Source organism: Vigna unguiculata, chromosome 1, assembly GCF_004118075.2.
Source record: "Vigna unguiculata cultivar IT97K-499-35 chromosome 1, ASM411807v1, whole genome shotgun sequence".
NCBI classification, from domain to species: domain Eukaryota; kingdom Viridiplantae; phylum Streptophyta; class Magnoliopsida; order Fabales; family Fabaceae; genus Vigna; species Vigna unguiculata.
Window position 1 is genome coordinate 291,503 of NC_040279.1, and position 11,992 is coordinate 303,494.

The window sequence follows — 11,992 nt, forward strand, 5'->3', positions numbered from 1 at the left end:
AAACTGATGTGCAAAAGAAAAACAAACTAGCAGGCCCAAAAACGGGAACCCTAAGCCCAATAAGAAGATGCGGAGAGCTGTGTTCATTGGCTTGTGCATGGGCGTACGAAGAAGAATATTGAATCCTTTCTCAAGTGTGAAAACTCAATGTTTTGTTGTAATTGTATTTGAATGTAGCTGGTTCCTTTGTTCATACCTATTCCAATCTGCACCATCATTTCTTCTTCCTCACCCATTACAGATAAATACCAAAACCAAAGAAAAAGAAAAATTCTAGAAAGAAACGCAACTTTTCCCATACCTCACTCCAATGGCCACGCGAAAGCTGATTCGCGATTTCTTCCTCTCCAAACAATCACTTCTTCTTCCTTCGCCTCACCACCGCCACCAGGTTCCTTTCATTTCCAAAATTTATCTCTCTGTAAATTGTTTGATTATTTCTTTATTTATCATTGCTGTTGATTTGTTGCTTGTATAGGGTTGGAATAGGAATAGAAGGTTACTTCTGGGCTGGGAAGATAGACGTAGATACAGCGTCTTCAATGACTTCTCGAACAAGATTAAAGGCGAAGCTGTTAGGTATTCCTCTCTCTATCTGTCCTATCTGAATTGAATTGCACCGTGACACTTATAACTGCTATGTTCGAGTCCAACGAGCTAGGTTAGTGAATTCAATGAGCTTATTAATACGTTAAAGTATTTTAAATCTCAATTTTAACATGATTTACCAAAGCAATGCTCTTAATTTGTATTAATAAATCATAGAAGATGCTGAAGTCCAAATAAATTCGCACCTACTCCCAGAAATTTCTCCAGGCTATCTGGCAAAACTGTAGCATGTGACATAGAAAGAAGGAATTAAAACAAATATGTTGTATGGGAGTTCACTACCATTTATATACTTGCAGTGTGTTAAAAAAATATACATGCACACACACACAGATACACCTGCTTTATAAGAGATTAGAGAAATAAAAATTGTTCTTGAGATATGTTTTGTACTTTGAACTGCTTGGGTTACAATTGTAAGTAGTAGCTAGTGGCATTATTTATTATCCTTGTGCATGTATTTTCTAATCTGGTTCTAATTTGGTGCATTTAATTCCTTTGTAATGTTTGTTTGGACAATAGCGGTTATATGCAAGTCACTTTCCTGAAACTAAATGAAAACATAGGCTTGACCTTGATATAGTCCTTGTATGTTTTGTTCTGTTGATTTTTTCTGAGGTTTTATTTCTTTTATGGGTGTTACTGTTGGGTTTATATATATTTCATCATATGAGGGTTGTAGTCATTTATTTTTATATAGTGTTTAACTTTGTCTATTTTATTCAATGTGAGACTTTTGACTCACACTTGGACTATTCCCAACAGTTACCGTTGCATTATTAGTGTATTGTCTTTGATGGTTGCAGAAACCAAGAATTCCAACAGTCTGTCAAGGAGCTGAAGGAAAAAGCAGATGAGCTTAAAGGGGTAAAAGAAGAGCTAAAAGAAAGGTAAGTGTTGTATTTGGTGACCATGATTTAGTATTTTTTGTATTACTGTTAATAGGCTGTGACATACCATCGTATGTCAAGGCTGGCTCAACTCTTTAACGGAGGCCTCATATGGTTAAATGTCTGATACAGAACAAAGCAGAAAACTGAGAAGCTGTACAAACAAGTGGACGAGGTTTGGACGGAAGCTGAAGCTGCGGCAAAGAAGGTATAATCAAAGGTCATACTCAGTTTCTACTCTTGGTTAGTAATGAAAATTAGTTATGATAAAAGGGGGAAAAGAACTCACTTCTGATACTAAATAAACAACTTTGAGTTTTGCATCAATGCATAAATGGACTATGAAGTCATTGGATGTGTAATTGTGTAGAAAGTCTATTGTGGACTTGCACCGATCTTGATACAAATTTCATGGTATAGTTTTTTTTTTTTGGTTAGGTAAAAGGATGCATACCTTAGATTTCTATTACGTCATTCTTCCATTGTTTGTTTGTGCAGCTAATTGCGATTGTTATTAACTTTGTTCCGGGGAACTTGGTATCCATATATCTATTTTGAATAAGCTGACACGCTTCCTGGAATTTAATTGTACGTTTTGCAGGTTTCTTACAATGTTAAAGAGAAAATTTCAGCTGCAACTGAGGAGGTCTGTTTATGATCTAAAACTCTGCTCTTGAAAGTGAAATTAACAGGTTATTGATACTGCTTTTGTTTAATCAGGTGAAGGGAACTTTTGGGATAGGAAAGCAGGAATCTTCTGGATCAACTGATTCTTCAACCAAACAGGGTGCTGATGTAAATGGAGAAAATAAGACATCATCCCAGGAAGAGCAAACCCAGCAATCTGGATCTAGCAATGCTACAGATTCATTGTTTGGGAAATTTAAATCAACTATTTCCTCTCCAAATATTTCTGCTGCCTTCCAAAAATTAAAGGATGCAAAGATAGTTGACATAACCAAGAAAAGTTATGACATAGTAAAAGAGGAGTTAAGCAGTACTCCAACAAAGAGAAAGCGAGTTCCTTTTGCATCAAGTGGTGAAACAAGTACAAGAACAGACCTTGTTGTTATGCCATCTAAACAATCTTGGTGGAGTAAGAAATTTGATGAGTTCAGGGAGAAGGTAACTTGGTTGCAGTCCTTCTGTTATTGGATTTTCTGAAATGCTTTCCATTGAATTATCTTTGCTTTTTCATAAAGGTGAAAGGCCATCCAGTATCCAAGCGGTTCCTTAAGTATAGTGACCCAGTGAAGACAAAGGGCCAGGAGGTATGCTCTACTCTGGACTCCTGAGGTTCTTCGTTCTATTAAAACAATTGTGTTCCTAATGGTGGTTAGTTATATTATGATATATTGTGCAGCTTGTCTCATTTGCATTCTTAAGCATTAGTGTCCTATTTGATAATTCATGAATGTGCATGGAGAAAATGTTACATGTTTAACTTTCAAATCACATTTTTTGGCATGGTATTTTATATATTTATTGGAATTGACAGATAGTAGAGGACTTGCGCGAAAGATATGAGACCAGTGATAGCCCCATTGTTCACAAAATACAGGAGTATGTCATCAAGTTTCTCTTTGCACTCATTCTTGTTCTTTGGAATTAGATATATCAAATGATTGGTTACTGGTAATAGTTATGCATGCTACTATACTTGTCTGATTATAGTCTAAATAGTATCAATGTATGATGCGAATTAAGCTCTAATTCACCATGAATTTATTTTTCAGTATCAATGATAGTATGTTTCAAGAGACAGATGCTGCAATTTCTTACAAGGAAATACGTCAACGGGATCCGTAGGTTCTTAAGACTTTTGTTTCTATCTTAGTGTTAGTATTTTATTGTTATTTTAGTTGCTAACATATTTTCTTTTATCTGGTTACATGGACCAGTTATTTCTCATTACCAGAATTTGTTGTCGAAGTACAGGAGGCAATAAAACCAGTGCTTAATGCTTACATCAAGGTGGGTTATAGTTTGAAGAAGAATGCTTAAAATGTGTTCTCTTTTATGTGCAATCAATTTCTCATTCCATTTTTGAATCAGGCATAGGTTCATGGCCAATACTTAGGTGTAATTCTATTTGCTATCTTACTCTAACAAGTGACACTTTACGTTTCATTGTTTTCTCATCTCTGGTCACTTGTCTTTCTTTTAGAACAAATCCTCAACATCATCACCAGTTGTAAGTTGTAACTGAAATGGATGTTTTCATGCAAAGCCTAGTTTAATCAAATAAAAAAGGGAAAACCGGATGATGATTATGATAACTTGTGGCATTGGTTATATGGTTGGAGCAGAAAATGTTATAGATCTTAGAAAGTTGGATGATATATATATATATATATATATATATATATATATATATATATATATATATATATATATATATATATATAAACTAAAAGGCTAGATTTTCTGAGTTACTGAAATCATCAGGTAAGAACACTTTTTTAATAATCATTTTGAAAAGGAAAACCAACAATTAGGTTAAACCTTTGGATTTAATGCTATGTTTAGTGAGAATCACTTTAGTGAAAAAGAAGGGAGGCAATGTCTTCAAATATGGGTTAAGAAAGATAACAATGTGCCTGGTTGGATGTGTGGGGTTCATTAACATGAAATGCTTGTTTGAAGATTTAGACTTCCTATACATGAAAAGGGCAGTTGCAGTTGTTAGTTGAAGTTGGCTACTGAAGTGGAAGAAGTTGATCGATGATAAGTTGTTAAAAACTGATACCTGTATCACTTGTTAAATACAAAACATGATAGGGATAAAGCACTTTCATCTAAGCTTTACTCTAAATCTAATTTTTTGGCTGGGCTGTATTTATGGTTTATGAATAAGACTTTGATTTTAATTATATGTTCAGGGAGATGTTGAAACATTAAAGAAGTATTGTAGTCCTGAGCTGGTTGAACGCTTGAAAGCAGAGCGTCATGCTTACCAAAGTAATGGCATATTCTTTGATAACAAGGTGAGATTTGCAATTTTCTTAATCTTTCTTGTTGCTTTCTCTGTTTAATGACTTCTTGTTTTGAATGAGGTTGTTTGGGATAGAGAGATAAAGTGAAAAAAAGAAAAACTTTAATGAGTTAAAGAAAAACAGATCTTGTGTGTGGTGATTAATAAGTTCCTATTTTAAAGCAAATATTTTCTCTTGCTGCCGCACGAATTTTCAATGAATTTCAATGTATCCGCAAGGATATGTTCCCTTATTTAACGTATTGGTGATTCAGAGAGGTTTTACCCATAAATGATGCAATTCTATATAAAGTATTTATATCCGAATTTATCTTAGTTAAGATAGTGTAACATTATATTGTGAATCTACGTAATTGTTTCTGCAACTAAACATGGTATGGTTCTTTACCTACTAGGATATTTCGTTTTTTCTTTTAATTATTTAACACTAATGCAGATTCTGCATGTATCTGATGTGGATGTAAGAGAGACCAAGATGATGGGTTCATCTCCAGTGATTATTGTAATGGTATGTAATTTATTACTTTCCGAACTTCATTGCTAATTTATAAATTTTCTTATGAAGTTGAATGAAAACTTTCATGGATGATTTTGTTACAATGAATTTTCAGTTTCAAACACAGCAAATCTACTGTGTACGTGATAGGAATGGGGCAATTACGGAAGGAGGCAAGGTAAATTCTGTGTTTTCTAACAGTTTATATTTTGTAATTGCCATATGTACAATGTGCAAAAGCTATGCCATTTGAGAGTGGGCACCTCTTATTGCCGTAAACATTTATAATGCCATTTACTTTATAGATTTTCTCTTTCCTTACCCCTTCCTTAAGAATCTCGATGAAATTTGATCCCATCTCACAATTCAATTCCATGTTTGGACATGGATAAGTAAGGTTGAATGTTATATGCATGCATATTTTTCACATTTAAATGTATACTGTGTGGAAATGCTTGGTTTCACAGTTGCACTGATATAAAATGGTTTGTTTTGTATTGAGAAAGACATGCAAATAACGTAATAATTGCACCTCATGTCTCAATGCTGTCTGCTTTTTTTTATCTGTACATCATATTCGTTTATGGTTATGGTTTTTGGTGTCGTCATGAGTAGTAAATTTTTAGTGTTGTCCTTATTTCATGTAAGTCTGATAGGACAAGTTTCTCTATAAACACTTCTATTGATAGAAATCAGAAGAAATAAAGGAGTGTAATCCACAAGCACTTGTGAGTTAAAAATAAGAAGGAAAATAAATTGAATTTTTGTACAAACTAAATTCAATTGTTCCAAAAAAAAAATTGGAGGAATTGTACGGAAGAGTTTCTACAAATTATTTTATGCGTAAGCTAAATTTTATGTAGAAGTTCTTTTCAATTTTCTTATTTTTTCCTCTGCCGAAAATGTGTTTGTGGAGAAACTTATCCAAAGAGACCATTAGAAATTAATGTATGACATAATCTCGGACATGTCACATGTGTGACACCACTTTCATGGAGTGACTACAACCTTTTCGATTTTTAACTATGATTTATTTCTTTGGTAGGACACAATCCACACTGTATTCTATTTTTGGGCATTACAACAAATGGATCAAGAAGATCGTGGGGAAGATGGCATTTACCTAATGTGGAGACTAAGAGAGATGCAACAGCAAGGCATCCAAGCCCTCATCTAGTTTTTGACATGACTTCCTTATCCAGGGATTTGTATAATTGAGCCTTTATATTATTCTATACTCTACCTCTGATTTTTTTCTTGGGGCCAAGTTGTTGTATCCCGGTGATTAAATCCAATAGTTTTTTTTTTCACATACTAACTAGAAAAATAATTTGCACTTGAGTTCATTGTTTTATGTTACCTGAGCTGGGGCAACGGTTTTACTCTGCTCGCAACCCAGAAATTGTTAATATAGTGGAGACATTATTTGTTTCTTTAAAAATAATTTATAGTACCCGGTCCGTAAAGTAAGCACTTTTCTTTGTTTATCAGAGGTTTGGATGCACAGATTCTGATGATGAATGTGGAAATATGTCACAGAAAGACCTCCATTGAACATTTTGAATAATACAAAAATATTCTATCATTCTTATTACAGGTGAATTTATGGATTTGTAAATGCCTATGGCTATAATTCATCGGATTTAAAAACGAACGTTAAAGGCAAAGCGAAACTACTTTTTAGTTACAATTTTGAAACATGAGATGAAAAGCACGAATTGGCTGTTTTCAAGAAGAGTTACATATATACTTTTTTGTTGATGTAAATATATTTCAAGATTCTTAAAACATTCCGCAGCGAAACAAGAAGACATTTACGCGGTGTTCGGGCTGTTTCGTGTAGGAGAAGTAGAGCAAAAGTAATATGAAAATAAAATAAAAACAAAGAAGAAAAAAGAAGAAAACGTTTTTGGATGAAAAAAAAATAGTGTTTTGTCAACGATGTTAATTTTTCAATAGATGTTCTTTGAGGAGAACAGTGTAAATTTCCTGTTTTTATCTTTTTGAATATAGATAAAAGGAGTTGAATGAAAGTTAAAGACAAGATAAACATTCTGTTTCATATAATAAAATAAAAAAAATTACATTAAATTGTAATAGTATTCAAATCATAACTAAACATTACATAAAATTATATTACTAACATATGGTACAAAAATATTACAAAGTTGGAAATTGATAACATAAAATATATGTCAAGCAGAGTAATAATTAACAGAGAAAGCGGCGTAAACAGAGTACTGTGATCCTAAAAGAGTGGGAGAAAGAGACAGTAATGCGAAGAGTATTATATTATGTTGAGAGCTGTGTTTGGTCGAACTACTCAACGCTTGCACCATCTTCATCGCACCACAACCAAATCATTTTTTGAATACCTTCATTCGTACGTTCTTTCTTTCTCTCCTTCTTCCTTCAAATTTCAATTTACCCATATTCTCTTATCAACCCACCCACACACCCAACTTAAAATGCCTTGAAATTCAGATTTAAATTGAATGTTCTCCCCAGCCCAGTGTTTCCGAATGAAATTGACTTAGTCTTTGTTTGACTAAATGGGGTTTGGCGATCAATTTTTCAATATCATTTGTTTTCGAAAGATTATTTTATTTATCCGAGAAACGTAGTTCTTCAAATGCCTTTCTGGGACTACAAAAAAAAGGAGATTTTTTTCTCGGAACAAGTTAGTTCCACCTTCCATGTGGAGAGAGTGACTGTTAAATTAACAAAGAGGAAAAAAAAAAACATGAGAATGGAAGCCGCCGATGCATACAGGACTTATCTTACTCGAGCTGAATTGTCTTCAGCAAAGGATACATGTAGTCCTTACAAAGAAGTCGACTCTATTGTAGTGTTTGAATTTCATTTTTTCTTATTTCAATATTGCTTCATGTTGTAGGACAGGCCTCATGGAGAGTAATGGGAACTTGGTAAAGCATGTTGAGAAACAAACCACTCGAGTTTTGTTTTGTGGACCCCATTTCCCTGCTTCTCATGAATATACAACAGAGTATCTGCAAAATCATGCCAATATCAAGGTAAAATATTATTGATAAGACATGTTCATCATATCCAAAAGCATGATATACCTTGTTTTCAGATGAATATAAGACAAATTTGGCATGCGATGGAGACTACATTTCTCAATTTCCTTTCTAAGAGAAATGTTGTATCAGTTCTGCATAATTGTAACTCTTCTCAGTGCAGTTACTTGTGGTTAAGATAACTTCCAATACGATCTTTAGATTGTACTACTAGCTTTGCAGTTATACAATCTTTGTATTAATGTGAGAAAAATGTTCTCATTAGTTTTAGTTTAGATCAAAAAGCTATCTATTGCATTTGTAGGTTGATGTTCTCTCTTTTGAAGATGTGCGCAAGGATATTGCCAAGTATCATGTCTGCATAGTAAAAAGCATGAAGCTAGATTCAGACATAATTTCTCGTGCGGTTCAGATGCAACTTATAATGCAGTATGGTGTTGGGCTGGAAGGTACTGTGATTACTGTCACTTGAGGTTTAATGCAAAACATGAGGAAGATTAATGTTTTCTCATATTTATTGTAAATGTAATTTTGCATTCTATTTTGTCTTCCCTCCCATCCTGTTAAACCTCGTCGGAGTATCAAATTGATAAATAGTGAATTTTTCTCCAAGGTATTGATATTGATGCTGCAACAAAGCATGGAATCAAAGTTGCTAGGATCCCAGGTGATGCTACCGGAAATTCAGCTTCATGTGCTGAAATGGCCATATATCTAATGCTAGGTCTCCTCCGAAAGCAAGTATGATGTCTTCAATTTGAAATAAAAAAATTCCATTTTTTTCTAAATGCATTATGTTCTATTTTTGAAAAAAAAAAAACATTGTTCATGCAGAATGAACTGCAAGTTTCCATACAACAGAAGAAGCTTGGAGAGCCAATTACTGACACTTTATTTGGTAAAACTGTGAGTGTATCGATTATTTTTGGAAAACAATAATATTCTGTTCTGCTCCCTTTCTTTTTATTCTTGTTCCTGGTTATTGTTTTTCGTAATGGTTACATGCCTCAATAGAAATGGATCTCAGCCTATTTCTAACTAAATAAAAGCTATTACTTGTACTTTTAAAGCAGGAAGAAGGGGATAGATGATCAATGAAATATATTACAGATGATGCTTGGGGGGCTTACAAAACTAATATGGATAACATGTATATAAATACTGATTTTCTTTTCTGGAAGTCTAAAATTGATTGAATTAGGTTTCATTTTTGTTAAACAGTATTGGGTTAAACAAATGATAAAGTTTGTGTTCTATTTGGGCTGTGAAAATTATGTTTAGTTCAGACTTCAGTTTTTGGTGTATCTGGTCAGAGTCCTTTCCTAGAACCCCTCGAGAATTGCTTACATTTTGATTTGTATAATGTCATACACAGTTTCCTAGACCAAATATTTTCTGTACTACACGCAGAAGTGATAGAGTTATGTTAAACAGTACAAGGGTAAAACAACCATGAACAGAGTAAAATTTCTCCTTTAACATTTGTTTTCCTCACAAAGTGTAATTTCTGTACATGGATTTGTTTGTGATAATTGAATGTACTGTTTGTGGAAAACTAATTTTTAATGGTAATGTAGATATTTATTTTGGGCTTTGGGAACATTGGAGTGGATTTAGCAAAGCGTTTGCAGCCATTTGGTGTACAAGTTATGGCTACAAAGCGTAGCTGGGCTTCATATGCACAAGACGTTAGCAAATTAAACAGAAGTATTTTCCTTCCCAATTTTTGTGGGCCATAACTTGTAATAAGCTTCAGTTGTTCATCTATTTGTTAACATGTTCTTTATTATTTTGTTGAAGATGATGAACGTGATCTTGTTGATGTGAAGGGTAGTCATGAAGATATATATGACTTTGCTAGGAAGGCTGACATTGTTGTTTGCTGCCTAGGATTAAACAAGGAAACGGTTGGACCTTTTGCAATCCTTCATTTATTTTATTTTAGCTACTTTTAGCCACTTCGGTTCCCTATTTGTTTTTTATTACAGTTTTTGAGATTGGTGAAAACCTATGTTTTTAAAACTATGGTAGATGGTTGATACAGATGTTGACAAATGGGTAAACACAAACATTTTGTTAGTATATTTTTTATCCTATCTTTCTTCTCCTTTTTTCGTTTAGATACGTGTCATTATTTAGAAGGTTTTGTTTCTTTTTCCTTAGCAGTAACCAACGTACTGATGCAGAATCTAAGTTGATTATTAACATAAATCTGTTTGTGCTTAAAAGCTTCTTGACATCTAGTTCTGCCTTTTTTGTAAAAGCTTTTAAGTGCATTCTGTGAACTAGGCATAATATTAATGGACTTTTTTTCATTACATCGTTGTTGACTTCGATATGATGTTTTTCAGGCTGGTATTATAAACAATAGTTCGTATCTTCTATGAAAAAGGTGTGTTTACCATCTCAGATGAACTTCCCTGATTTACTTATTTTTCTTTTTATTAAAGTTGGGCTCATAGTGCATGTACAAGATCTTGGGAGATGGGTAAATGTTACAGTACTTTTGGTATATATTATCTTTGATACCTCAGTATGAAATATTTTCAAATGGAAACTATTGAATAACTTACGAATTTCAATAGAAGAAACTTTTCCTGTTAGCCTCTGTTGGAATAAAGTACCTATCAAGGAGATCGTACTTATTTTTCTTTTTATTGAAATTAGTCTCATAATGCATGTACAAGATCTTGGGAGATGGACGGGACCTGTCATTTTATGATGAGTGATTTTTAGCTGTTTTTACCATTCTCATTTTGTTTTCTGACACAGTGTGAAGTCATTGCAAATTTATTAGTTCTCCTGCTAACACCACACCACATTATCTGTAGAAAAACAAGCAAATGCAACATTAATGAAATATCATTTGGTTTAATTTGCTAGTTAGTTGTAACTTTTTAATGAATTTCCTTTGTATTAAGCAATTGTATATTTCAGGGTGCGCTTCTGGTAATATTGCTAGAGGTGGTCTTGTGGACTATGAGGCTGTGATAAAAAACCTTGAATCAGGTCACTTAGGAGGGTTAGGCACTGATGTTGCTTGGACCGAGCCGTTTAACCCTGATGACCAGATATTTAAATTTAAGAATGTTATCATGACTCCTCATGTTGCAGGCGTTACTGAACATTCTTATAGATCCATGGCTAAGGTGTGTAGAATCCATAAAAAAGTCATTTTGCCTATGCTTAATTGCTTTTTTAATTTATTTTTCTGAATTATATATGCTATCATTGAATATATATTAAGAGAAAAGAGAGAGAGAGAGAGAGAGAGCACCAATAAACTCCTGTCAAATCTGATACTTTTCTTGCCTGTTGTTCTGCCTGCAGACTGTTGGTGAAGTTGTTCTTCAGCTTCATGCCGGGCTTCCTTTGACAGGAATAGAGTTAGTTAATTGATTTAGTGCAAAAAAATAATTTCATTATCGTCCACTTCCAGAATTTTATAATTTAAGAAGAATTCTGAGGTGCCAAAACTCTGCATTTTGAAAAGAAAACTAAGATAAAGCTATGTTATGTGTTGTCCATTTGTTGTTTCCATCGTTGTAAATGACCAATTGTTCTTTAGTAGTGGGCTGTGGAAACGAAATGAACGTTCTGTTATATGCAGACAACTAATATCACTGAATGATGTTTATTACAAGTAATGGTTTGATTTTGGATCCCATTACCATGATTGGAAATACATGACTAAGTTGTAGGAAGGACTAACTGTGATTTGTAATGCATGAAATCTTGAAATTATGTTACTTTGGATAACATAAGCAGATGTGCAGATGTTATACTTTAGTTAGAGTACTTAAAAGCATGTTTTGCGGTGCTTATTGCTTTGACGTCAAAGTCATATGAATGGCTTATTTACATTTTCATTCCTGCCATTTTAATTTTTGGTCATTTCTATACAGAAAGAATGAAAGCATATTGCAGGGAAGAAATAATATGTTTCTAATTACTTCTGTCA

The 11,992-nt window shown here is 33.5% G+C and overlaps 2 protein-coding genes across 2 annotated transcripts; both read left to right on the top strand.

Moving 5' to 3' along the window:
• Positions 1–87: 87 nt before the first annotated feature.
• On the top strand, positions 88–6,431 carry LOC114194366 (mitochondrial import inner membrane translocase subunit TIM44-2). The gene is made up of 14 exons (XM_028084539.1): positions 88–391; positions 479–579; positions 1,416–1,499; positions 1,632–1,707; positions 2,101–2,145; positions 2,220–2,624; positions 2,702–2,770; positions 2,998–3,062; positions 3,236–3,304; positions 3,401–3,473; positions 4,382–4,486; positions 4,931–5,002; positions 5,106–5,168; positions 6,036–6,431. Exons 1-14 carry the CDS (start codon positions 311–313, stop codon positions 6,165–6,167), a joined length of 1,440 nt encoding a protein of 479 aa, XP_027940340.1. The 5' UTR covers positions 88–310; the 3' UTR covers positions 6,168–6,431.
• A 948-nt stretch (positions 6,432–7,379) lies between these two features.
• On the top strand, positions 7,380–11,714 carry LOC114183741 ((S)-sulfolactate dehydrogenase). The gene is given in 12 exon segments (XM_028070874.1): positions 7,380–7,806; positions 7,892–8,025; positions 8,336–8,480; positions 8,645–8,772; positions 8,866–8,937; positions 9,609–9,738; positions 9,832–9,938; positions 10,383–10,398; positions 10,401–10,423; positions 10,969–10,978; positions 10,981–11,180; positions 11,362–11,714. Coding segments are annotated over 12 exon segments (1,218 nt in total). The 5' UTR covers positions 7,380–7,622; the 3' UTR covers positions 11,431–11,714.
• Positions 11,715–11,992: the final 278 nt, after the last annotated feature.